The sequence below is a fragment of the Lonchura striata genome, chromosome 3 (genome assembly GCF_050655825.1).
Source record: "Lonchura striata isolate lonStrDom1 chromosome 3, ASM5065582v1, whole genome shotgun sequence".
Classification (NCBI taxonomy): Eukaryota; Metazoa; Chordata; class Aves; order Passeriformes; family Estrildidae; genus Lonchura; species Lonchura striata.
In genome coordinates, this window is record NC_140705.1 from 93494764 (window position 1) to 93521302 (window position 26539).

Below are 26539 nucleotides of genomic sequence, written 5' to 3' on the forward strand. Positions count from 1 at the left end.
AAATATGTAAAGCTTTGACTGTAGATGATGAATTCCTTTTGTCTGAAGGGATAATTAGGAGTAAAATTCTTGGTTCAAAGCCTGTAAAACTGTCATAAGGCACAAATATTGATAGCACTAAATACACAGTAAAAACTTCTAATATTCACATCTTTAATTGACAAATAAGTAGATTTTTGATATAGAATGTATATGAATTCTTGTTGCTGCCATGCACAGAAACTATGGCTTCTTGAAGTGAAATCTGCAGGGAAAGTATGATGCCTTCAATGTAAAGTTTGGATTGTGCATACAAAAATTCCAGCAACATTTGCTAGTTCTGTCTCTTGCACAATGAACATTAACAAATGTTTGCCTGTTTGGTGAGCTTCCATTTTTTTTCACAGAAAGCTAGAAAATAGTTTTTACAGGATGAAGTAAGAAACCAGAATATGGTTATGAAAGCTAAATGAGTGGTTCAGTCACATCTGTAATTTTAATCAAAACATTGTATTTTAGAAAATCTATAGAAATCTGTAGACAAAGTGAAATCCATACGGTGCTTCTTATGTGTTGTTAAATTATTTTACTGGTCCTGAATCAATCAAAAATTACAGTATAATTACTTTGTGCAAAAAAAAATTATCCTTACTGTATGCAATATAGTGAATATTGTCTGAACAAGACGCAGCATACTTTTAAATAGCCAAACCATCTTTTCCAGCTGGCTAAGCTGCTTGTGTTACTAACTTTGCTAGAGATATTTCTCAGAATGTTTTTACATGTAGTAAAAACATGACCTGAGTTTTTGAGGATGGTTGTGTTCCAGCTGACACACCTGTTGTCAGTTCATCTCATCCAGAAGCTGCCACACTCATCCAACCACTCCCTCACTTTCCATCAGCAGGGAAGGGACAGAGTAGGAAAAACAAAATATGAAAGGTAAAAGCTTATGGGTCAAGATAAGCACAGTTTTATAAGTGAAGAATAGATGGGAAAAAAATAAGTAAAGAAGAGGCAGCCATTTTCTCATTCAGGAGACTGATGCCCAGCCAGACTTCAGCAATGGCTGCATTTGAAGGAAAAACCTCCTGGTCTGTTGCTGAGTATGGTATTATGTGGTACAGAGTATCATTCTGGGCAGCTCAGGTCAGCTGTCCTGACCGTGTCTCATCCCAGCTTCTTTCCACTTTCAGCCTTCTCACTGGGTGGCAGCATAAGGGCCAGACAAAGATTTGGTTTAGACTGTTTTAGTCACAAATTCAGGGAAGTAGGGAAGTTAATTCCATCTCAGCCAGACCCAACACACAACTGTGGTTATTCTTTGCTAGGTCAGGTACATGTTTTTTTTTTTTTTTTTTTGCAGGTATTCAGTGCAATTGTATGACCTAAAAGATGTACTTTGACTGCTACAAACTTAAATGCCTCAATGCAGATTAAAAAACTTCTGAAATATATAGCAAAATATACGCATTCTTTATTCCTACTTTGTTCTTAGCTTCTTTATCATGTGCTTGACCATCCTGCATAAGTATTTGAAGCATTCATTATGAACATGATCCATTCTTTACATTTCAGCTCATTCAGGACCTTGATACCCATGTAGTACATGAATGAGCATTGTGTGATGAAATGCACCTTGATATTTAATAGACTACTGCCCAGAGGCAATCTAACCTCTGTTGGAAGTTTCCTGTAAGAATTGTTCCTAAAGGCATATGATGTTTTCAAAGAGAGGGACATTAGTGCCAAATTTTAAATTTGCAATAAAGTCTAGTTTACCAGACTAGCTTCAGTTCCTGGAAGGCTTTGGAACAAATAATCAAGAAAATTATTTGTTAGCAGTAGCAAGGCAAGAAAGAGATGAGTATCAGTAGGTCAGCAACAAATTACAATAAACAAACTCTTCAACAATTGTTAGGGATTGTCAAGAAGCAGCAGATGTCATGTAGTACTAAACAGATCTTTAACACTCTCTAATGTATTTTATACACTGTCTAGCACGATAGTCTCTTAAGTAAGCTAGGAAATCTTGGGCTAGATTAAGTTTCTAAATTAGTAAATTGCATGCAAAGTTGTCTGGATAACTGTGCAAGTTGCCAGTAATTGCCTGTCAGAGTGAAAGGACAAAGCAACCACAAGGTGATCCTCCTGGAATCAATTATTTGCTATTTTCCTTTAATCAGCCTGGATGGTGGAGCACCGAGCAAGTTTATTAAATCTGTGATAATGCAGAGCTGGGGAAGAGAAACCACATATTCAAGAGCAAGCTTTGAATTCAAAATCAGCTTTGACAAATTAGAGAAAAGGACCAAAAGATATGTTAAAACTCTGTGGAAGCAAGTGGAAGGTGCTAGGCGTAGGAAGAAATTATGGACAGCAAAAATATGGTGTAGAAAAAACTTGGTGAAATACTGTTTCTTTGGAAAAGGATCTGTGAGTATGCATGTATCACATTCTGTACAGGGGTTAGCAAAGCCATGAAGTTGTAAAAAAATCTAGGGAACATTTTATTTCTTGTAAATGGAAATACATCTTGTAAGACACGGTGAAGTAATTATCCAATTCTGCTCAGGGCAGTACTCAAGGCTGGAATTCTGCATTCAGTTTTAACCATTGCACATCAGAAACAAAGCAGAACTACAAAATAAAAAACCCAACAGTTGGGTTATGTACCAAGCAAAAAAATAAAAAAAAGATTGAGGGAGGACCTGATGGCAAAGATCAGATTTGTAAAGGGTGGTATAAAAAGGAAATAAATAATCTGGGTATTTATCAATTAATTGTAAATTTAAACAGTAGAAAGATCTTTTTTAAATGATGCAAATAGTGAAACTCTGAAATAGATGTAATGGGACTGCAGGATTAGAAGACATTAGATAAATATTTTATGGACTGACATAGAGTTTATCCTATACTAAGACAGAAAGATGGTTCTGGTTGTCATCACACTTAATTACATTGATACAGCCCTGGTAAAATATTCTGCTTAACAGCTGGTGGCCACAGAATTAAATATTCCACACTAAAGGCTAAAGACAAAAACTGCTAGTAGACGTAATAATTCAGTATGTGATTATTTTATTTTAAGATGAAATATCTTTGCCTTTAGGTTATAAATTACTTGGGTTTTTGGGTTTTTTTCCCCCTTTCTTACTCCCAGTAGTCAGGTTGTAGAAAAATCCTTCTTGTTTCTATGTTGACTAACCACAGAATGAGGGTTTCAGCAGGAGTTCATTACTGGAAAAAGGGAAGGGACAAGAGAGAGGATTGTGGTGGTAGAAAAAAGTGGAGCCATGGCACTGTTTTTCTAGAATGATTAGAAAATAGGAAAAGAATCCAGCAATACAAACATTATTTATGTTTGCTTGGTTTGGAATTTACAGGGTCATGAGTAGCCCAAGAAATGACAGAATTAAGTCTGGAACAACCTTTGGTGAAACTTGTCTGTTTCTCGTGTCTCTGAGTTTTAGATCCTGTAGTATAGAGGTAGATGAGGAAGTCTAAGGGAATTGTTTGTATTTACCTCTTTCCTGAAGTGGCTTGATGTTTTGGCACATAATGTTACTGCAATGAATAATATGTGGTGCTTTTGTTGTTCTGGTTGCTTTTTGAAGACCCTGTAGTTTTGGACCCAACTGAACTGAATATTTCTCTTCCATATTTCTCTCCTGAGAAAGTTTTTCTGCATATGTAACAACATTCCTTCTCTATTACGCTTGATAAGAAGAGATTTTTTAACTTTCCTCTTGGTGGAAAAAAAAGTAAGTCTTCTTTATTTTCTTCTGTTTGACATTTGTTCTTCATATTAAATCTACAGTTCTTTCTACAGGAGACATAAAGCTAAAGGGAAAAGGGAAAATCTGCAAGAAATTAAATTTGCACTTGGGAGGCATTTCCTAAAAATAAGTATACGTATCTGGGGTGCAGAAGATTCTGGTCTCTTTTTGCCTACTTACTGCTTTTTATTATGATAAGAATTGCAAAAATAGTAGTTCAAATAGTACTATTGCTAAAAACAAAAGGTAGTCTAAATGTAGGAACAACCAAGAATGTTAGAATAAGCAAACATTTAGAGCATGGTGATATTAAGGTCAAGCTTCAATCCCCATATGGGCCATTCATTAAAGAGTTAGACTCAATCTTTGTGAGTCCCTTCCAACTCAGAATATTCTGTTAGTTTAGACAATAAACAATTTCCATGGGAATTTTCCCTCCTTATTTTCCTAGCTGAATAAAATAAGGTCACAAATTCTGCACAGCATATTTTCACCTATTTACACAAAATAGAGTTTTAGAATTAAATCCATGCAAAAGATGGCAACAACTTTCACAGATATTATAGTCTAAAGAAGCAGCATTAAACACAATTTAAACATTTCTCCTGTTTCAGTAAAATACTGTATGTCTTTTATGATTCCTACTTGATCTTTCCTAGATCTGGACATCACCTACCTGAATTGTATGTCTAAGCCTAGCCTCCTCTACCATGGTTTTTATTCTGCAATTTTCCTGAAGCAATTTAAAATTCCCCTATTTCTCCTTCTCAGCTGTGAGAGGAAGAATTCCTAGATGCACTAAATGCCTTTCACACAAATCTCAAGCACCACTTCTGCTTGCACAGAAATATTAACTACCAAATTTTCTGTCTTCTGTGTGGAGGCATTTTTAAGCATAAACTGCTGAGGTCCTTTCATAAAACTTGCTGTAGAACCATGGAGAGGTTTCATTGCTTAATGAAGTGTGAGTACTTCAACAGTGCACTAAAAAGATTTCTCCTTTCAAAGTTATAAGCTTGGTGCTCAAAGCTCAGGCGTATAGAACCACCTGAAAATTGAGAGATATTTTTAGGGATCCAACTTCAAAAATTGGAAAAAAAAAAAAAAAGAAAAAACAAGAAAAGCTGAAGTAGAATGAGCAAAAATTAACCCTAAGAAGAACAAATTAAGAGTTTTTTTCTCCCCAAAACAAAATAATAGGTTTACCTGTAAAATATAGCCTCAGAATAAGATTAAATGCTTAGGCTTGCTTCCACACTGGATTCACAGTACATCTGTAGCTGCCTGTAGAGAGCAAGATCCATTTTTTCCTCTTGATATTTGTTTACTAGTAGCCTTGTGAACTGTCATTTCCATCTTTTTCATAACATCAGAGCTATGTGATTATTTTCTGTGAGGAGTGATGCTCATGTCCTAAGGGATGAAAATGCTTTCTCAGAATCTGATTTTTCAAGGTACTGTGTAACTCCTGCATGGGTTTTTTTTGAGGGCTGTATGGGGGAGGGGTTTTCCATACATATGAAGAATGAGTGGGCTAGAGTTCCAGAATCTACTGAAATATATTTTGGATCTCTCTGCCACAATACATGATATTGCATAATATATGTAAATTTATATTCACATCATCTCTTCTAGAAAGGGTCTTGTTCAGCAAGGTAATGCGTCCTATTTTACCCCTCAGTTCACCTGTTTCTGTTCTTCACTTCCTATACAAATATTTTGCCTTCCATTCAAATTGTATTAGCCCTTTAGAATTTTGTTCATAAACCAATATATAACAGTGACAGGATTTGTTGATACTGCACTGGAAGTCAAATTTGGGCACAGAAGTTTACAAATTTCATAGTGAAAAACTGTGTACTTGCCTAAGCTGCTGCTCTTACATCAGCCTTGATTTGCATTAACCGCATATCTCAAAGTGAGGGAGATGCTGCTGGAGACTAAGGACAATGATACTCACTTATTACTTTGCTTTCCATGTTAGAGAAGCCTGCCAGAAAATCTATTGCCTAGGAATTCTTTTTGAGGCATTTCTAGTAAGACTCTCTATAACTTAAGACTGTTCAGCCAAATGCTTTCTGAACAATTGCATTGGGGTGCTCCTTCACACTGATGAATGAGAGTAATTTTTTTTTCCCCTGGATATCAGCTCAACTAGTCGTAGTCTAGGCCTGACTGGTAGACTGACCTCCAGCTTCATCTTATAGCTATCAATAATTCCTTGTGCATTGTACAATGGGCAAAGACTTCAAATGGCATAGGGAATCACAATAATTTTCATAGTTTGCCCTGAATATTCTTTGAAGGTGGAAAAAGGTAGTTATCTTTATATTTTTTTTCCTACCTAAACCTTGAATTACAGCTCATTTTTCAAATAAAATATGTAAAAATAACCCCAAGCACAAAACAACCAACCTTAGTGTAGTTTATTTCACATGACCATGAGAATTGCTCAGAGAGATATACACAAACAGAACTGATCTATCAGTACTCTTTCCTCTAATTGGCTCCAATAAATATATTTGTTTAAGAAAAATGTATACAAAAAGAAAAAAGAATCATTGCTTGTGAGCAGGAAAAAGAAAAAAGGTGTCTTCAATGCTTAATAATTGTTCAGAAAATATTTGTGTAAGGACTGATTCCTGAAAAGCCTCTCAAGGTCAGTGAGATTCATGGGACTGTGCTAAGTTACACTAGCTCTTACATGCTTAGTTTTCCCAAAAGAAATTGCTATTTTTTCCTTATATCCCCCCATTTTTGTTTTTAATTCTTCTCCCATTGTTGTTGTTATTGTTGTTCTTCTTCTTTAACGTGCATGTCATCCTTCTGTTTGCTAAGGAAAGTATCAAATTCAAGGAGGGTATAATCAATTTGCATATGCAAGTGAGATCAGTTTTATATGTAAATGATACCAAATGAGCATCACTGCTGCACAATGACTAAACTCTATATGCCATCTCCAGCCTTTTCAGTCCAGTCCTGTAATCCCATTGCAATGTTCCTCTTGACCTGAAATTTCCAGTGAGGCATTTATCTCACTTCAGAGAAGCATGGCTGCTGTTAGTGCTACAGAGTGAACTTCTGTTATGCTTTGTACTGCTGTTTTCTTCCAGCACATGTGAAACACTATTCTTCAGTCCTGGAGAACCTGGGACTTTAGAAAATATGTGTTGTTCCTACAGAAATCAAATCTGTGCTCCACTCTTCACTGGATTTGGCTTACATTATTTATTGTTTGTTATTATAGCAGTTTTGTACAAAAGTTTGACGAATAAGAAAAACATAGTCAGTGCTTGTATGAGATCTTTTTTTCTAAATGCCTTGGTACTCTTCTTAAACTCCAAAGTGTATGTAGTTGAATGATGCAACTCTAAGAGAAGAATTCAGTTTTTAAATGATTTTAGGGGGGTTTCAACCAGAGATTTGAACTTGTGTTATAAGGGACTTAAACCAGTCTGCATATATTTGAAGTAGCTCTCTTGTCTCAGTGGAGATTTACATAGCCATATCTTCCATCAGAATCTGCACTTTCCCATTGCATACTCACTCAAATCAATTTAGATGAAAAATTTATTTGACCTATTTTTACTGTCTCCAATCACATCTAAATATATATCTGAATGTGTGTGTATGTAGGGACAAATCAAACATACAAAGATGGTCTCCATGTGATAGTTATCAACATCTTCAGCATTGCTTTTGTTTCATCTCCTAAAATACCAATGTGCACAAACAGCCTTGACCTAATTTATAATGTGCAGCTTGGTGAAGTAACTACGCACTGGAGATGGCACAAAGCTCATTTTAACTACAACATAAACCCAGATCTTGAAAGCTTTGTGGTAACTTCCATTGCACTAAAAGCTATTGATTAGAAATGCTTCCCTGGCAGAGAGAGGGACTGGTGAACTCATTGTGTTCCAGTGACTCAGCCTGAGGTCTCAATGGGAGTTGCAGATGATGAGTAGCAGCACAGCAGGTAAACTATGAAATTCATGGAGCAATTCAGGTCTTAGCTCAGCTGTATAAATTAATGAAAACATTCCTGTCCACCTGAATGGGTTCTAAAGAGGATCTCATTTTGTGTCATAGGAACGATTCCGACCCCATTTCTGTTTCACTTATATTTTTTTTTTACAAGTTCTTTACATGTTTTGAGTATTTCAGTTTTACATTTCTCATCAGATTGCTTATGACTGAGGACAGGAAAAATACATAATGTAGGACATTATATAAATGACATGTCCTTTTTATGTAATTTAATTGTAGTATTGTTAGGGTGCATCTTTTACTTGTCTTTTAAATCCATACCAATGTCACATGATGCACTATGCGAGAGAGCAATATAATATCAGTGCTGTTTAAGGGTTGTGCCAATGCCCTAACCAGAAGGTGGTGTATTTTAAGAATTTGGCCCACTACAGAAAACTGTGGGAACTCGCTAAAAATGCAGACTGAATGAAAATTTACTGTTGTCAATATAGAATATTGAAGCACATTCAAAGTGATAAAAGAAAGACAACTGAGACCTTTCTGTTCTAAGGTACTTTTAGAGAGAAATGGGTGTTGGGGAGAGTGAGTTGGTTTGTTTTAATGAAAGTAAAATGAATTGACTGCTCTCCATGTATTAAAAGCATGTTTTGGGAAATGTGCTTTGATTTTTTTCTTTATTCTTAGAAGCAAATTATTTACAAGCATTAGACGTTCTTCACAATTGACACTTTTAACATGCATTTCATAAAGCAAGACAGCACTCGCTTTAAGCTGCAGAAAGCAGAACAAGAAAATTAATCCAGCACTTTTTAACCTGCTACAAAGGCTGTACAATTGAAAATAATTTAAATTGTATTGTTAGTGGCTTTTGTACAGTTTTTATAGTTTTGTTTTGAAATAAGCTATAATCACAAATTCCTTAAACTATTTCTTTTATACAAAAGAACATAAAAAAAAAAATCATTGAAATCCTATTAATTGATACTCCTTTCTCGAATTCCGCACCTTCATATGCATTAGTTTTTGTTTTGTTGAATTTTAAAGAGACTTATCCTGCAGTTCAGTGTGATCTATTTCTGTCCTTTGGCTTGATGTGACATTATGGAGTTTTGTTTTAGTGAAGTTAAATCTTGTTCCTATGTTCAATGTGAAGATTGTTTCTGTTTTGGTATGAGGAGTTGGACCATAGCACATCATTTATTGTTCACTCTGTTTGCTGCATTCATGACACCTGTACACCCTTTACATTGCATAAAGCATTATTATTACATGAATGTCCATATTCTGATGTGGTGTATGTATTGAGAATATACTCATAAAAATTCTACCTCCTTCAAATATGAGTTTTTCTCTTAGTATATGGAAAGATTCTTTGTTCAGAAAATATGATTTAAAAAAATATGCAAGAAATGTTTGTGCTTTGTTTGGGAGGTTTGTTAACTTGCTCAAGTACATAAGTTATATGATGTGGGATACTTGCTTTCATCATTGTAATTCTGTGAATTGCCTAATGGCCTAAATTCTCTGCCGGAAAGAAATTTTAATTATGGTTTAAATGTAGGAGTTTTTCCAGTTTGGGAACCTCAGAATTATTCCTCCTCTTCATGAATTAAAACTAAGAAGCAGGTGTGTTCATTTCAATAATGGACTAACAATCAAACAAGGTTTCTGTTATTTGCAAGCATTTACCTTACAGAGCAGTTATTTCTGTTATTTGCCAGCAATTACCTTACAGAGCAGGATTTCTCTTGTTGGAAAGTTTGCTTTCCCTTTATTATTAAAATTTTGCTTTAAATAATAAGAAAAAGCATTTTATGGCATGCTTAAGAAGCAACCTTAAAAGAATGCAATCTAAGAAATACATTCAGAACATATTCTATTAGATATATTTATTCATATTACAGAATCAGTAATATTTATGTCTCCCATGTAGTTCCTTCTATAGCTCTACGTTTAGATGTTCTCATTAACTTCCTTCTAAGATCCTATTTGTCTCAGTCCCATGAAAGGTCATTACAGTGTTCCCTACTGTTCCCTTCATTTATACTACAGGGCAACACAGAGACAACTTTTTGTGAGGAAGAGTTTTTGTGAGAAGATATTAGAATATGTTCTGACAAAGTTTTATACCAGAAATAGTTCTTCACTAAAGAATCCTTTATTTATTTATTTATTTATTTATTTAATCCTTTATTTATTTGGTTTTTTTTTATGCTATCTAATCAATTTTCCCACCATGAAGGAGCTAAAAGTGGAAAAGATGCTTTCCCACATTTTCATTGGCAGCGTACTACCCTGCTGATGTAATATGATACATGAATTACATTACAGCATGACTAAACAAAAAATAACTTCATGTGGCCCATACTGAAGGGAATGTGGGCTTAGGAAAAAGTATGAAGTGAATGAAGATTAACATCAGGATACAGATCCAAGCAATTTCTTTCTGAAAGCAGCAATGGTAATAAGGAAGACTTCAAGAGCTGACAAAAATGACATTATAGAAGGTGTTTGCTATAATCCACTTGACCAGGAAGAACAAGCAGATGAGGCCTATGGACAGGTGGGAGGAGCTTCACATTCACAGGTCCTGCTTCTCTGCTTCTCACTGGGAACGTCAGCCACCATGGTGTCCGCTAAGGGGACAACATGGCAGGATATAAGCAGTCAGGGAGGTTCCTGGAGTGTATAGATGGTAACTTCCACCTCCAAATAAGAGCAGAGTCAATAAGGAGAGACAGTCTCCTGGACTACATACACTGAAAAGGAGGGGCTCATTCTGAATGTGAAGATCAAGCAACTTTGTCTGCATGACCATGGTGGAGTTCAGGTCTCTGAAGACACAGAAAAGAGTGAGAAGAAAGCTCACAACAGTTGCCTTCAGAAGAGCTGACCTTGGCCTCTTCAAAGATCTGCTCAGAAGAGTCCCATGGGATAAGGCCCTGGAGAAAAAAGGGTCCAAGAAAGCAGGTTAATATTTATGGATCGCCTCCAACCCCTCCCCCACAAAAAAAAAACAAAACAAAACCTAAAAAGGCTGGAAACAAGGACAGGTAGAGTTGGGAGGAATACAGAAGCACCCTCTGAGCATTCAAGAGTGAAGTGAGCAAAGCCAAAGCCCAAATAGAATTCCAGCTCTCCAGGGATGTCAAAGACAAGAAGAAGGGCTACTATAAGTACGTTACTGACAAAAAGACCAGGGAAAATGTGGGTCCATTGGTCACAAGACGGGGCATTGAGACACAGGACACAAAAAAGAGTGAGGTCTTGAATGCTTGTCACTATAGGACACGTGAAAGTATGACACGAGCCACTGCTATTGCAAAGGTGAAAAAGAGAAAGTTTATTTTCTGACTCTAACATTTATATTTTTCCAAAGGTGACAGTGGATTGGAGGGCGAATGTGCCACCTCTCCAATGACATTGGACAAACTACTAGTGCATCAAATTTCTCTGCCTCTATGGAGGAATGCAAAACAATAGATTGTTTACAGAAAGTTGTGTGAGAAAATTCTCTACAAGAATGTAAGCTCAGAAGGCTTTAGAAAATCTTAAGAATCAGGGCAACAAATGCCTTTTTTTTTGTCTCAGCCTTTACTAGCAGAATCAACCTTCAGGAATCCCAGGTCCCTGAGTAAAAAAGGAAAAGGTAGACCAGGGAGGATGTACCCTTGGTGGAAGAGGATCATGTCAGCGAATGCTTATGCAAACTGCCCATATGTAAGTCCATGGCATGTGGTGGGATACAACCATATATGCTGAGGAAACTCACCTGTCATTGTGAGGCCACTCTAGATAGTCTTCAATTAATCATGGCAAATGGGAGAAGTTCCCAGAGATAGAAGAGAGCAAATGTCATTTCCATCTTCAAGAAAGGCAAGAAGAAGGACCAGGGAGCTACGGGCTGATAAGAGTCATTGTGCTTTCTGGGAACAAGATGGAGCAGCTAATCCTGAAATCATTTCCAGGTGCTTTTCTAAGGATGAGAAATCATCAGGAGTAGTCAGTATAGCTTCACCAAGGGTAAGTCATGCTTGACCAACTTCATAAACTTCTATGGCATGCACAGGGAGATTGGACCACATGACCTCCAGAGGCCTTTTCTACCTTAATCATTGTGTGATTCTGTGATTCTGTGCTACTGATTAACTCTTAGGAAGAGAAGAACTATCTGTCTTGGATTTATTTCTATAAACCCCAAATATGGGACTATTTTGAACTATTTGCTACTATCTATTACTGCTAGAAATTTTATTTGTGTTGTTCTGAGATGTGTTTATTTGTGTTGTCATAGATGATAAATCAGTGTACTCACCCTAATAACATGGGTTTGCACAAACACATCAGATACAGTTTCTCCTTCTCAGAGACATCTTTTTCACCAATATTAAACTAATGCCTGAATGTTTGTTATATCACTTAGAAGTATTATAGAAGTAACAATATATAACCATGCCAAGAAAATAACAGTTTAACTAATTCATATCAAAGTCATTAATGAAAATCAAGAATAGTTCTGAAGCATGTCACTTGTTGCAATACATATAAATACTCTGAACTCATGGAAGCTCAATTCAGGTGTTCACATAGCTACAAAAAACTTTTGTAGCTTCTGTAAAATCTGTGGAGGAAAGAAGAAATGTATCAGTTCTTACTTTAGCTAAGGATGACCGGATTTTAAGTGAAGAAATGTTGATTTTTTTTTAATTTTAAAATTTCTTATAATTAGATTGTCATTATCTATAACAACTAATTAATCAGAATAACATTCAGCATTATGATTGAAATGAGTGTAGGCTAGTAAAGGATAAAATTAAGTTCATTTAGTAAAAAAATAAAGATATCTATTTTGTTCACTTGCAGTCACAGATAGCTATGATTAAATTTTAATTTGATTTCAAATTAAGGACTCAGTTACATATGCTGACTTTCAGAGTACAGCTTTACTCACTTCAGAGGAAACTCACATTTACATGAGGAGAAGGTTTGTTCTATATCATTCTAATGTCTTCCAAAAGCAGCTTCAGCTCAGTTCACAATCACAAATGAATCTCAGTAGTAGCCAAGAAAATTTCCTGGTGGTGAGCAAAAGAGCTATACAACAAAATGATTTTAAATGTTGGTACTCTATTTTTATTTATGTACAGTGTGTCTTCAACATTTTTAGCTACTAACTCTCAAGAACACTTCATAACAAATCGTCTTCAGCTGCCTGTGTCAAAGTCATGGCATTAGGATAGCACATAAACCTTCCTCTCTTTTTTTTTTAATAAAGACAGTGTGTGAATGCAAAAATATGGCTGGCTTTGTGTGCTGTCCTGCTAATTTTGGTGTTGTACCAGTCTGGGAAGACACAAATATCCAGCTACAAAGTCAGGGCCTGAGTGAACACCTCAGATAGGCAAAATGTGCAGTCATATGTTCTCTACTCTTTAGTAAGTTCTATAAAGGAGAAATGCTATATTTGCACAGTCGAGATTGTGCAAGTGTAGATAGCTGCCAGTACACTGTACAATAAAAAAAAAAAAAAAAAAAAACAGTAGAAAAGTTTTAGGAAGTATTGTGTTAAAATAATATTCCTCTCATGGACAAAATCCATGACCTCTCCTCCTTTGAGTGTCCTGCTGATGTTATCCACTGGATCATCGCCTTCATAAAGCTGCCATCCAGTTGGAAAATTGCTTCTGCCTTTCAATCACTGCACAGCATTTTTACTCTCTGTCAGCTCAGCTAATCCTATTCTATTAGTGGGTCTAAGAGACCAGTTTTGCTGAAAGGATGATTGGAAAGGGATTTGATTTCTTCTGATAGTAACTGAACCTGAATTTGCAGCCTCTTGGCTGCAAATTATTAGACATAATTGACTGTCCAAGAGGACAAATCGACAAAGCACAGTGCAACAAGGAAATATCAAGCATGTTTCTACTCTCACATACATCAAAATAAGCATGAGTAATCCCAGAAATTCTTTATTCCTCATTTCACAACTGTTTATTAAAGAATGTATTGAAATAAGTTGCATTATTAATTTCTCAAATTAATTTCAAAATGGGTGTTCTTGAAATGGAAGTATCTGTGTCACCCCACATCACTTTCATAGAACATAATCTGTACTTGACATTGCTTTCTGCCAACCAGAAAGTTAAATTCTGTATGAAAGGTTTTGATAAGAGTAGCCTGAAAATATATTTTCATGCCATGTAGCCAACAGGGCGAAACTGAGGAAAAATCCAAAGGAGTAAAAATAATCCCAAGAATAAACGAGGAGTTGTAAAGTGACCCACATACAGTCAGTTTGTAGTTCTAGTTAGTATATCCATTCTCTTTTATAGGAAATAAGACATCTAGGGATTACAGGGAAGAGGTCCTAATGCACAAAGCAAGGTAAAGTGTGTAAATCCTGGAGATTTCCAGGGGAAATTGAATTTTTCAAATCCAGAGAAATAGTTCCTGAGGATCAACAGGAAAAGAGTAGCAGTTTTTAAAGAATATCTGATTACTGAGTAAAATACATAGATTTAAATTGTGTTTTATTTCTTACTTATACAAGGAAATTAAAATACTGAGGAAGGAGTGTGGTTATCTGATTCACCTTCACATATGCAAATTATTTGTTTCTTTTTTCACTACCTCTATTAATATTACTAAATGCAATTATTAAAAAAAAAAAAAGCTTCCTAGTTTTGATTACTACAGCCATGACAGAGAGTCAGGAATGCTTGTCCCAGTGGCTGGTGAAAATTTATTTATTGATGTATTGTAGGCAGGTCATAAGTATAGTAAATATGAGAGTAGCAAGACCAAATCTGGAGAAAAAAAATTAAGTTTAATGAGGTAGGAAAATATGGCCAAAGTAAAATTTCTTGGGATTTTAATACAGTTAAAAAGCAGTCATTTTATATATATACATGATCTCTCCACTAAGACTGTAGCAGTTTGTATGATAAAAACTACTGACAGAAGAGAACAAGTAACTTTCCAAAATTGTCATTTTCAGGAAGCAGCTGAGAACAAGGAGATGGAAGTATCAAAGATGTGCTTATTTGTCAACTCCTATAGCTCCAAGGACACAAAATCCCATTCAGATGTGCAGTATCTAAAAATATGTAACAATAAAATCATCATTAATTAATACCATAAAAATAAAGCAATGTTGAATGTCTTCATGTTTGATACACTTGTGATAATAAGCACTAGAAAAGCGATAAATCTGCACAGGAATGAAATAGCACAAAAAAAGTCTTGCCTTGGAAAGAATATTGATTTAATAATGTCTTGATTTTAATTCTGTTTCTCATCTGTTTCCCAGATACCTAGAGAAGTTATGTATAAAAAATATACCAGATGGCAGAAGTAAATTGTGGCTGGAGATACTGTCCTCTTGTGAACCATAGGGAAAATAGATATTTGTTTGAATCATTTTGTTTTTTTCACCCATTATATTTGAAATCTTCATAGGAAATATTTCTCAGTGAAAACTTTTTGCAAATGATGCAGAGATTGGTTCTGAGAAAACAATTTATTTGAACATTTTTCTGTTTAACAGGGTGTCAAAGTATTTGCTGCTGTTTATGCTTGGTTTCTGTTCTCATTTAACTAGAGAAAATTCATAGATTCATAGGAGTTCTGTCCAGAATGTACCACTATGAGAATATTAACCTGACCTCCTAAATGGCAAAAGGCAGAATCTCTCCCAGTGATTCCTACAAGGCAGTCCAAAAGCAATAATTTATATACAATCTCTGTTAGAAAAAATCTCTGGCTTAAGACTTCAGGGAAGAATTTCCTAGAATTGCCAAGTCTTATTTTATCTTTATTGACTATTTTTGTCTTCTTTTCAGTTTGAACTTTTCTGACTCTTTATGACAGTCTTTGTCTGTTTGAAAGAACTTATATCCTAAGCTATCAGGAATTTTTGATAGTTATATACTGGGTTCAGACACCTCTTTACCTTATCTTGGATATATTCAACAGATTGACCATCATAGGGCTTTCTTTGTAAAACATGGTTGCTGAGTTTTCTTAGGGTTTTAATGACGTGAATGACTGTGGGGAAAGTTTTTTTTTCTGAAACCTCTCTCATTTTTTACTTCATTTTAAATATATGAACATTGGAATTAACATGGTAACAGTTTTAATTATGCCACAAAAATAATTCCATTTTCTATTTCTGTTCATTATTTCTTTGCTTGTGCACTCAAAACTTGCACCCTGACTTGCTGCTTCACCCTTGGAGCTCATCTACACATAGCTTAACTTAAATGATCTTGTCATTTTTTTCATTTTCAAAGCACTTGGGATACTGTCCAGAAAAGATGGTTTTACTTAGAATAAATTCATGGATGTTACTAGAATTTACAGAAGCATACTGAATTTGTGCTGATGGTTTTGTCTTGTAAAAAGCTGGTTAAAAAAAACCAACATCTAATTGTGTCCTAATGATCCTCATTTGGCAGAAAGCCCTGTACTTATTTTCAGTCAAGGCAGTTGTTTAGTGCTCCTGATGGGATCTCGCCTTTCTCTCAAGTCCTGAACTGGGCAATCCAGAAAAGAAGGGATCCTTACGGAGATGGAGGTAGAGAATGAAACTAAAATGGGCCCAAACTCCTGTTATTCTGAAATTTCTCCTTTCCACTCAAAACAAAAACAATAAAATCCCTGTCATATTTCTACCAACTGCACTGGAAAGTCTTCTGAATGGATCTATCCAAAGCTGCATGGAGACTAAGAGGAGCTGTACACTGATTTAAGATCTAATGTGGAAATGTAGGAGCTCCTGAGCCCTCCTGAGCCTAGATTCTGGTAGATTTCTAGGTTTTGTTTAAGAACCCCGACAGGATTGGGAAATGCTCTTACCCTGTTTACCCAATACCAAGCAGGCTGCAACAAAATCAGAGTACCAGGTACCTTTATAATCCATTTCTGATTATTCATAATTACAGTCAATAATGGCAATCAATATGTGCAGTACATGTTTCAAAAGTAATTTCTAAAAAATGCAAATAATCCTAATGGAATTTGTCAAATACACAGCACTTGAGAGATCAATGCCCATGACCATGGATATTCAATATATTGCTTTAGTTCATCATTATTGACTATATGACATGCTTTATAACATACCGCATAACATCCTTCTTTTTTTCATATCCTTTCCAAATATTTTGGTTTGAACCCCATATCAATAAAACCAATTTCTCTACCAATTTGAGAAATTGATGGGACAGGCTAAATCACACCATCCAAGAAATGCTGGGAGCAGTTCCACAGATAAAGCTGCCTGCTGAACTGATATTTCTAAGTACAATTTTTTTGGCAGATAAATTTAAAGAGAAGTATAATTATGTATTATTCTTTGAGAAAAACAAAATATTGTATCTTAAGCTTCTAGATATCTATTTTGTCGCAAGACACCTTCATAATATAGCTTTATTTCCCCACTTGCCATGCTTCTGAATCCCTTTTAAAATTTCATAAATATGTCTATAGTATGTTATATCCTTCCTTGCTGCAATGTGATTGCAAACTAAATTGTCATGAGAAAAAGAAAAAGCACTACAAAAATCCCTCTGCTAATAGGCTATTTCTTATAGTGTTGTTTCTGATTTTGTAATTTCAAAATACTAATTACTATTTCTTCTGTTTGTCATGAAAATACAGGTCTTACATAATTGTGTGGCTAAGGTGAAAATTCTTTAGTACATGGAAAAGATATAGCAGAAATAACCACTAAACATAGAAAGAGTCAGTTAAAAAAACAAAATTAAGTTTTCCATGAAGAATCACTGAACATTAAAATAATTCTTTAATTAGTAAAAATGTACTGTAAGAATATGATTCCCATTTTCATATCACTAAATCACAGTGATATGCTAAAATAATAAGAATTGGTTGTGCTTTTGCTGAAAATAAAATATGGAGCAGAATCTGCTCTCAGTCCAGTAGGGACAGCCTGAGACAATTCATCTGGAGATAATAAGCCAGATTCACAGCCTGTGTAAGTTGCACAGTTCCTCTGATTTCAACTGTGTCACACCAGATTTAAATCAACTCAGTATTTGGCTCAATATGCACAGTCAACAGATTACACACATAGTACCAAGAGCAGACTGGCTGGAGGAATTAGGTTGCAAACACAGAAAGTAGCAGGGAAATTAATTTTTTTTTTTTGGTGGGGGGCATGGGGGAAGGTCTTGGAAATAAGCATTTGCAGTGGATAAGATCTCTCTAGTTCTTCAAGAGAGGAGCTTGGTGCAATGTGAAAAATAGAAAAATCCCCACATCTCTTTGAAGTCAGAATACTGAAGATAAAGTCACTTGTTTTCAGTGAAAAGTCCTTGGCACAATCAGCTAGTGCAGAAAAAGAAAGAACTGCTCTGTGCCACTGCCTGCAGTATTTGGAGTTGGCATTTTGGGTCTTAAAAACCTTGGGTTCCGCTGCTGTCAACAGAGCTACTCAGTAGACAATCAGGTCCCTCAGAGTGGATGGATAGAAATGTGGGTAAATTCTGTGTGTGGCTGAATCATCAGCAGCTACAATAATGTGTAGTATGGCTCTACTCTCCTCCAGGTACAGAAATTTTACACCAGTGCAAATCTCATGACATAAATGCAGTTACTCCTGATTTAAATTAGGAAATTTTTTGTTCCCTCTGAACTGTGACTTGATAGTATACATGGCTTTCAATGATCTTTCTTTTTCCCTTTGTTTTGTTTTTTAAGAGTGGCTGTAGTAAGCAAAATGAATAAAACAGCAAGGCTAGAATTTGAGCCTTCTGGCTTCTTAGATTCTGCTTAGAATAGGCCATGCTTAGAAAATGGTAATCAGAAAAGCCAAGTGAAGTGTTAGTGATATGGAATTATATCAGCCATCACAAGCAAACTACCTTAATTAAAGTGCTCAATGCTAATCTAATGTAAAAGCCTCATAAAGTACCATAAAGAAGCTGAACTAATTTTTTTCTTAGATTGGAAAACTATTTAAGATGGTTTAACTTACGATGACAAAAACCTGTGGAGGAATGAATTTTAGTTGCTGTTTACTAGTGCATAGGGGTTTGGCAATATACACTGCTTAATTCAGAGTGGGAATTCAACTTTTTCCATTTTATTTAATTCAAAATGTTTTGACAGCTTAACTTGCTATCACTAAAAGTCTAATCAATCAGACATTTAGGGGAAGCTGTTCAACTAGTATAAATCTTTCTGGTGAAAGTCATCAAAAAAGGCATACTGATTTTTGCTAAGAGGAGGAGTCATTATATAAAACCAAATATGCTAAACCCTATAACCATGTGAGTTTAACCATCTGATCCTGCCTATGATGTAATTTTCAGAGCCCTTTCTTTGAGTCTGACATTGTGAGACTTGCCTGTCAGCAAGTTAATACACTGGTTTTACAAAAGTTATGTTAAGCTAAACATGGCCACCAAAAAGAATTCCATGGCAATGTTGGTATTGCAAAATATTAACACTGTGATAACCAGAATTAGATGAAAGAGCCTGAAGTTAAGCAACAATTGAATTAACTAATTTGTTTTCATTGAGTTTTGGTGGTTTTTTTTTTTTTTTTTTACTTAGAGAAAGGAAATTACTGTATGCAATTAAAGGTAAAAGGCTCTTCCAGAAAATTTTGCTAAGAGCGGCTCCAAATACCACATTTTTAGCACAAATATCACATCCAAATATCACTATTTACATTGTATATAGAACATAATATCTTTGTCTTGTGATGGGTGTTCTTCATTATCTCAGTGAATTTTATTCTATTTCTTGATTTAGAGAATGTGAGTGGAAAAAGTGAATTATAATATCTAACTGTACAGTTAAACCCTTAAACCCTTATTATTCATCATTTATGGCAGTTATTTTTTTTGAGTGGCAAATTTTTCAAATTATTTGTTGGAATACTGTTGAGTTTTGATGGCCTTTTTCATTGCTTTCTGTATTAACATATAAAGGCTTTTCACTACGATAAGTGACACGTTCTGGGAGGAAATCACTGTGCTTAAAAAATATCATTAAGCCCAGTTCTGTGTAACTTGTCTTATTTGTTTATTGGGTTACAATATATCAAAATGAGTAAAGGCATGAAAAGGCATTATTCCTATGGGATGACTCCATGAGAAATGGCAGAACTGGCCTTCAATTTTGTCCTGGCTTCTGCATGCTCCTCCCCAGGAAGAGCTGGTGGAGATGGCATAAACTGCAGCAGGAGACCTCTCAGGCAGTCAGACTGCTGTGCTTTCACCCTTCCCCATCTCTGTTGGCTCCACAGCATCCATCTCCTTGACTTCTGTGATGGTTTTCCTTCATTATTTTACCTTTCCCATTTTCTCTCTCCTATCCGCTCCTCAGTCATGATCAGAGAAATAATCCCTCAAAATCACCTTCCCAGTGGAGTAGCTGAGGACTGTAGGCACCAAAATGGGTTTTACAACACTGAGCCTATTTCTCAGCTTTCAGTTCTGTCTACTTTATTAACTGAGACTCATTTCTTAGTCCCCTTTTACTTTGTAAGCTTTGGGAGAACCTTCTTTCCTGTGCCCCATATTGATGCTGGGTTGGGTATAAACAATGGTAAACATTTTTGCTTGTTGATAGCAGCCTTTCCTTAGGCAAAATGCCCTTTGATTTAATCGGGGGGGGGGCAGAACCCATCCTTGGCACTGCTGTGGCCTTTGCTGACTGTACCAGGCAGAGAATTGATTGTTTTTTACAATGTGCAAGTTTACAACGTGCAATGATGCTGACCAATTCTGTAGGACATGATCCAACAGTTCTGACTCATTCCACCCAGTTTAAGTTCCAATTTTTCCCTGCTGGATTTGGAGATTTGACCCAATGACCAGAGTGCCTCTCAAATGACTGCAGGATCAGCCATGCTGCCTGTGGTAACATCTTCACAGCACATTCAATAATTTAAGTTATCTGAAGTTTAAAATCATCTACATCATCATCCAGGAAAATTCAGAATGGGAAAGTAGTATTAAATGAATTTAGTACTATCACAAATGACTGGTAATTTTAAAATATATAGTTACAAAAGTCTTACAAGGCGACCTTCTGATTAATAGCTAACAATAATAATAGTTGCATGTACGAAGAGCTGCACTAAATCCTGTACAATATTTGCACTTTGGCAGGAGTATTTTGTTTCATATCACATACATTTTGTTAAGCAGAGGAAACACTGCTTCCCTGGTGCTTTTGTTTTTCCCTCTGAACTCTAGCAATGGAGCACTTGCATGTTGTGTTTGATGCCTTGCATGATAAAGACATGCAATGGCAAGTTCCAGTCTGCATGCTGCTTAATGAATGTTTTCCTTTTCTCTCCTTCCCTGTTATGTGCTTACAGAAGACAACTATGTGGAAGGTGGGTGCTTTCTACCTTATTTTCCTAAGCTCTTGTTTTTCCCCTCTGTTCAGTGGTTTTTTTTTTCCTTCTGCTTAATGTCATAAAAGTACACATATCATTCAGTACGGTAAGTTATATTTTTCCCCCATAAAGGCATACAAGTTTATGAAATAGATGTGATTTATTTTTTCATACAGAACACAAGCAAAGCTCCTTGGTCTTATTGCTGTAATTCCAGAATATCCCCACTAAAACAACGGAACTTTTTACTCATGTGGCTGATACCATATCCAAAACCTCTCTGGAGGTTTGCAGGACTTATTTCTTCTCATGTTCTGTATGAAAAACACTTCAAGAAACTATTTGTCCCATCGATGTGGAGCCTAAATTCTCCCAATAAAATAGTAATGCATGTTAAATTCCTTTTAATTGCTTAGGAAAATGGAAAGCGCTTTTCTCTTTAATACCACAAACCTTGCTTACTCTAATATCCTTTACAGCACAAAGCTTTAGGAAAAGAGGTTTTATGTCTAACCTTTCAGAATAATGCACTTGCCTTTTAGACATTGTGAAAGAAGCAGCATGTGATTTTAATAATTATGCTGGTATATAATTAAGTCCATTTTAAGAAAGTATGGCATAGGGCAGTGGAAACTAAGGCACAATGCCATCTATCCTGAATATTGGTAAGTAAATCTATTAGCTGGTAAAATATGCAAATATATTATAGTTTTAAAGTGTTTTTGCTTATAAGCCAAAAAGTACAGGTGCTTTTTTTTAGGTACAAATGTCTTTAAGAGTCTCTCTGGGGGGAAACTTTGCATACTGGATAAAAGATTATTTATTTGAAAAAATTTGTTTACTTATCTAAACTGAAAAATTGCTTTCATTTTACTCCAGTCCAATATTTTAAAAGCTATTTTAAAAGCAAGGACTTTGTAAAATAACTCATATGCAAAGTGACTGTCCTGGCATGGCTCTGACCCAGGGTGCTCCTGTGAGCCACTCTGGGGCCTGAGTTCGTTCAGGTTTAAGCTCACCATGGGTCACTGCCTGCCTGCTCAGGGGTGATTTTCTCAAGAAACCTTGAAGGTTCTGGTGCTTCATTTCTCTGTGCTGCTGTATTCAAGGGTGAAGACAGGTGCTCAGATTTAGCACATAGATGATGCTCTGCAATTTTATATATATATATATGTTTTCCCAAGGAGAAGAAAATTCAAACAATTCTGGTGCTTTACTTATGGGCACTGTTATGCTTGTACACATCAATAAAATTTCATTTTCAATGTGAGATAAAAATGTATTCAACAACACTAGGCTAGAAATTCTAGCTGAAAATCATAAAAGCCTAGAAATAACTACCTAATCTTGTATTTTATCTGTGCATAAAACCCTTACTAGTGTCAACATGAGTCTCAAAGTTTGAATTATTTTCAATATAACTAGATAAGGAGGTTCAATTACATTTCACATACTCCTTTATGCACAGCAGTACAAGATAAAACCTGGATAACTGTTAATCCAGACTTTACCTGAACCTTTAATTCTTAAAACTGCAACCTTAAATTTATTCCAATACAGCTCTGGATACTTATGCATACATTAAAGTTACAAAGCATGAATATGTAAAAATGGAAGCATAGAATTGTGTGTCTAAAGCACAACTTGAAATTGGAGCTAAAATTTTTCATCTTTGATCTCTGTGATATCTGAGCATCTCTGTAAATTGGGTGACATAAGGAAACAGAAATATGTAATATTCAATTTTGTATTTTCTGCTGGTAAAAAAAGGCTACTGTTTTTTCATTTTGCTGAGGCTGTACTACACTTTAATACCTTCACTGCAGGTTTATCACATTTAAATTTTGTTTTGGCCTGTGCTCTGCATGGAGCTCACACACCAAACTATGGTATCCTATCCCCTTCCACTATCCCACACTGTTCTCCCTAACTCTCTCCTCTGAGAGCCCAGTTCAGGAGAGAGTTGGAGTGGATTACATATGAGGGATTCCTTCTAAATCTTGAATTCCTAATTCACAAATAAATTGAAGTAATGGTGCACAAATGAGTATTTTCAATGTATTGGAGCCCTATATGTGACTACTTAAGCATAAAACTTCCCAGGTCTATTAAAAGCAGACTTTCATTTTGCAAATGCAGCAGTGATTGCTATCATGGCAGATTTAGCTGTATCCTTTTAGACCCCTCTGTGGAATGAACAGGTACAGTACTAGTAATGCTGCACTCTTCAATAGCCTTCATCCATAGATTGCAAAAATATCAATTAAGGTAAGTATCATTATGTGCCTTTAGCAAAGGGAGTATAAGTGGTCTTGCTGCTTGTAAATAAAGTAACACAAAGAGTGAAACAAAATACAGTGTCTTGAAGAGTAGTACCAATTTTTTAATTGGTAAATGTTTGGTTTGAGCAGTGTATGTCTTTTACATTCACTTGACTGCATTTTTTTCATTGAACAACACTGTAAGTGACTTTTAAAATTCAAGCAGTTTTTATGATGTCTTCAAGAGGTACTTCTGCTATTTACATTTTTTCTTCAAATTGTGTAAGAGTCATCTATTTGCAATTGACCAATTTCACATATCATTTTAACAAAAATAGTATCTATCAAGCAGTGATAATCTGAAGCTAGACTTTTGTTTAGGTTATGAAGCTATGAAGTTCATATGTAAATGTGAGCTAGTAAGAGATCACCTTTTTTGCATTCCCCTGGTAGACAGGAGAGTTATTTTTTTGAAGGATCTCACATAAAGTAGTGTCTGAAAAGCCACTGTTTCATTAAAGAAAAAGATGTTGCAAGGTTCAACTGTTTCAATTTGCTTTTATCAAATAGAGTTAGAGTCAGGGTAAAAGTCTGAGATTTCTTGCTGTAGTTGCCAACACCAAAAGCTAAAACCCAAAAGACAAATTAATCAATCACAAGAAGACACTGATACTTCCAAAGGCCACATGGCAGGGGATCCAAGGAAGGACAACCAGCACTAAAAGAATGAATTAAAAATATAACCTGGTGTTTATACTCTGTGTATTCAGCAAGCCTCTCGTACAGCAACACTTAAGAGAGAAAGAACACCCATGAAAATATTTCTGTTCTCTTTCACAAGCTGCAAACTGCCAGTTCAGCTGTGTGATGTTTCCCAAGCAATGCTGATGCAGGCATCCCTTCAGGATCACAGTCAGCTTTCGTTTACATTGCTGTGAGCCCCAGGTAATCCCACCAGCTGCAGAGCTCTGTATTTGGAAACAGAATTTATTGCACAAGAGATCAGGCACATCGGGCCCTTCAGTTTAACTACACATCTAAAATGAGTGACATTAAAAAGCAATAATTCTACAAAACCATTCTTAGTCTATTTAGAACATCACTTGAGATTTGGAACTGATAAGAGAAGAATCATTTAGACTGATTGCAGTCGGGAGTGTCTTCTTTGAACTACCCCCAAGTAGCATGAGTCATTTGTGCACCCAATTTTCTTTGTGAATTAGAAATCACAGAAACTTTTTCTAGGAAGTCTGCTTTCCAATAAAAAGAAGGCTATATTATTGCTCACCTTCTTTGTGTGAATTTATTTCAAATAATTGCAATTAAGAAAATAATGTATGGCTTCTTGAGAAGAGGAGCATATTTAACACATTAACAACCAAGAACTCCTAAAACAGCTAAATTCAACCAGAATAAGTCTGTTTTTTAAATAAGATATAAAAAATGAAAAACCTTCATATATCTAAGAAAAATATTCTCCCAACATCGCATTATATTCAGTGAGATTTAAGAATCATTTTATTAACATGAATTAAAAAAGATGAATATTTTTTCCTTGAAGAGTAACAAAATTTGGCTCTGGATGAGTGATTATCATTATGGACATCTTTGAAATGTCACTAGACCTATTCTGGTGTGATGGGATTTCATCTCACAATATAAGTATAAAGCAAAATCTATTTCTTACAGATTGAAGAAGTAGTTGCAGAAGCTGTCACTTAAATTTTCTTTATTACTATGTATTTTGTATTGCATATGTATTAATTTGCCTTCTCTGGAGCAAATTCATTCTACTGTCACATTTCACACAAATAAGGAGACGTTCTTTGCATTATCATTTCAATGTGATGAATAAATTTTATTTAATTACCTCAAATGCTCATTTTTATGAGGGGAAAAAGATCAGACCCAGCCCATTTTTCAGGTTTAACTTCTCCAGGGTTTAAACTTCATTTAATATGTAGAGGACAGGAAGTCCTCTCAGCAAAGCGTTCAAAGCAATATAATCAAAATATGATAAAGACAGACAGATTATTAAAGAAATTGGTTGGATTTGAAAGCATTTTATTATTTTCTGTCAATGCAAATACTGCACAGAAAAAAAACAAAACTACACAAGAAAACAGCACCCAGTGTTTGAATTGCAGTTCTGTTACTTGTAGCCCAAAGCATTCCAACCAGTGGTTGAAAAATGCTCTTTGATTTCCCTCTGTGATACAGACATCTTATAGGAAACAGATGCCTGTCACAAAACATTTTTGTCAGTGTGACAACACCACCTTCCCGTGCTCCCTTGTTCATTGCTGACTGTGCTCTTGTTTCCCTTCAAGGTCTGGCGCACCTGATGATGGGCGACCAAGGTATGGGCTCTGTTCCTTTTCCACTCTGCTTTCATTGTTTCTTCTTGTTCTGTAGCTGCTTTGAATCCATCACTGCAACTGATGGGCAAATGCTTGAAAGCTGTCTTTGGCTGCAAAGAAACACATGGTTTTAGCCACATCTTTTCTTGTTTCTTTTTTTTTTTTTTTTTTTGTTTGCTCTGTAAGCTTTTGTCCTTCCTGCCTCAACTCCGCCTCTTGCAACACAATAACTAAAAAGAGGTGAGGGAAATAAGAAAGTGATTAAGAAAATTTTGTGTATTTATCAAAAAAGACAATTATGGGTGATCCTGTAAAAGATAAACAGTGCAAGACCACTCTTCAGATAGCTCCTGAAAGAAGATTCTCCTCTTGTAACGTTGTACATTGAAGAATCCATTTGCATTAATGCATGGCTGATTGGAAATATGCAGAAAGCACCTGCTCCTGGCTTCTGGAATGCTGAGAGTACAATTTTGCTACCTAACAAAACCAGTGATTTTTTTCCTCCTAACCATTGTCCATGTTATCTTTGTGACAGTCTTTCTTAACTAAGCATGGATTATTTCTGTGTTTCTCTGCATGTACATGATTGGGAAGAAATAAACTAAACCCCTAATATGACACTGATTGCACCTCCATTTGTCTTCAGACACTTACCTTATTCTTTGTCTCTTCATATTCAGATACTATTGCATTTACATGTACTCATGACTCTTACTGTTGTTTCTCTCCTCTTCTTTATTCTCTTTTTGTCTGGAAATGCTTTCTTCATGGAACCATTTCACCAAA

The 26539-nt window shown here is 35.5% G+C and overlaps 1 protein-coding gene across 20 annotated transcripts in view; it reads left to right on the forward strand.

The window, feature by feature from the left end:
- Positions 1-26539, forward strand: part of NRXN1 (neurexin 1) — a 676327-nt gene that overhangs the window by 57159 nt on the left and 592629 nt on the right. For 17 of the 20 annotated variants that reach the window (XM_077781934.2, XM_085577079.1, XM_085577093.1 and 14 more), the window contains exons 3-4: positions 21109-21126; positions 25721-25750. The exons of 1 other annotated variant lie outside the window; for it this stretch is intronic. In XM_077781934.2, coding sequence (XP_077638060.1) covers positions 21109-21126; positions 25721-25750 — 48 coding nt within the window. The remainder of the gene's footprint in view (positions 1-21108; positions 21127-25720; positions 25751-26539) is intronic. 2 more of the 20 variants (XM_085577081.1, XM_085577085.1) reach the window with 1 other exon arrangement.